We start from the raw sequence: 2,061 nt of genomic DNA, 5'->3' as shown, positions 1-2,061 counted from the left end.
TTGGATCACAACAATTCTTGAGATTCTCATTTTTATTGGATGAAACGTAATCTTAAATCAGAACGACCGAAAACATCTTCAATCCATCTCCTGATTTATCCCTCCTTTCTTCCAGCCCCAGCACAGAGCTCAGCTGGAGCAGGAACGTGGTTCTCCAGGGGCTGGCCTGGGATGGCTCCTTGTGTCCTCAGGAGCCCCATGCCATGCCAACAGCTCCCTGCCCCTCTGAATCCTAGGGAATTCTGCTGCCTGCTCCTGCTGGATGAGCAGCTGGTGATCATGGGGTGGCTGCTGGATCTCACTGATCTTCTCTCCCTTTTGCGCCCAGGTATCAGACCGCTCGGTGGTGGCTCTGGTTCCCAAACAAACCTCCTCCTACAACATTCCTGCCTCTGCCAGCATATCCCGGACATCCATCAGTAGATATGGTAAGAAGCAGAGCTCAGGGCTCCTGGGTAGTGCCTGGGCATTGCCCTGGCTTCACATTGCAGAGCCAGCCTGGAGCCTGCACCTTCACCTGAGGATAGATCTTGATGGGGAGGTTGTGAACCTGCCTTTATTGCAGGAAGGGCAACACCTTAAGGGAATTAGGTGGGGGAAAAGCAGCAGCTTCCTCCAGAGAACCACAGCATGTCAGCCAAAATGAAAGGATCTTCATCTGCCAAACAGAAAAATGTTCTTGGCTACTGGGTTTTTTTGCAAAGGCTTTTCCATCTATGAGCAGAACAGCAAAAAGACCAGAGAAGATGAGGAAAGGGAAAAGGAAATGCCAAACACAATATGAGCAACCTTTGGAAAAATGGGTCTTGGAAAAGCCCAGGGAAAGACCTTTGGCTCAGAGGGGGTGGCTGCTGCTGAGCACCCATGGGGCTCCCATGGCAGGAAAGCAGCTTTGTGCCCTTTGGACATAAGCAGGGGCTGCACGAGAGAAAAGCCCAATCCCTTCAGCTGTTCTCTAGTGGGAGGATCCGGAATTGTCAGCTGATGGGTCAGAAATAGGTAACAGCAATCTTCCCTTGCTGTGTTTGGATGCATCCACCCAGGAATGTGTGGTTTCCAGAACAGCAGGACTCGGCACCGTGGAGGGTCCCTGAGGGTCCCTGAGGGTCCCTGCAGCCCAAGCAGAGTCTGCAAGATGCCAGGTGTGCATTCCTGGCACCAAACCCTCCATGAGATTCATAACAAACTGTCACGGAAGGCAGCAGGGGCAGAGCCTCTAGTGCTCTGATCTTCCATTTGCTTCCATTTTCAGAGTGCTTTACAAATGAGAGGTCTCCTGACAAACTGCCCTTCTCTCCTTCATGGCTTCCAAAATGAAGGGATTTTTTCTCTAGCAAAGGTGCTCTGAGGAGCCACCCACTGGAGAGTCTTTAGGCAAAAGGCAGGAGGACAGGCATTCCTCCCTGCGAGGTGTGATTCAGGTGATGGAAAAACCCAGGCTGGGTCACACAGCCTGAGCCTGCAGTGCTCCTTGGGCTATGTCAGATGGAAAAGGTTTTGCAAACTACCAATGTGAACTACCATTGTTCATGTTAAGATTAATACTTCTAATTTTGCAGACAGAATTTAAATGAGGTACTTATTTACTTACCCCCATTATATATCAGCACAGAGTTATGTTTAAAAATAGAATTATGGGTTGCTTCCCTAGCTGTCCCCCTGTCTATCTCCTTAATTATATCAGTTGGAGTACTCATTTATCTAAGCCTTAATCAGGGATGAAAATCTAGCTAGTTTGGTAGTGTCTTGCATATTTCCGAGGCTGATTTATGATTGATCCCCTCAGCCTGGATGAGGAGGGTGAGCTGCTAGTTGGAGGCTGAACTTGAGAAAAAGCACAAGGTTCCCAGAGAACAAAGAAATTCAGGGAGAGGAAGAAAATCCCAACACCTGGTTGTGCTCTTCAGCTCCATGTCTTGGCTTGGGAGCCACATTCTTTGGGAAGTTAAATATATCTCACACCCCTCTGTGTTTTCTGAGCAATTAAAGAAAAGCCTTTGTCTGCTCCCCTTGAAGCTGCCCTTCTCCTGCCAGGGAGGAGGACAGACATGGGGACAGCAG

At 49.2% G+C, this 2,061-nt stretch overlaps 1 protein-coding gene across 1 annotated transcript in view; it reads left to right on the top strand.

The window, feature by feature from the left end:
• PLXNA2 (plexin A2) overlaps nt 1–2,061 on the top strand; it is a 132,932-nt gene that overhangs the window by 124,738 nt on the left and 6,133 nt on the right. The window contains exon 27 of the mRNA XM_010001745.1: nt 329–428. Within this exon, the coding sequence (XP_010000047.1) occupies nt 329–428 (100 nt within the window). The remainder of the gene's footprint in view (nt 1–328; nt 429–2,061) is intronic.

This window comes from Chaetura pelagica, unplaced genomic scaffold (assembly GCF_000747805.2).
Source record: "Chaetura pelagica isolate M959 unplaced genomic scaffold, ChaPel_1.0 scaffold181, whole genome shotgun sequence".
Taxonomy (NCBI): Eukaryota; Metazoa; Chordata; class Aves; order Apodiformes; family Apodidae; genus Chaetura; species Chaetura pelagica.
This window is presented reverse-complemented; position numbering and strand designations above follow the sequence as displayed.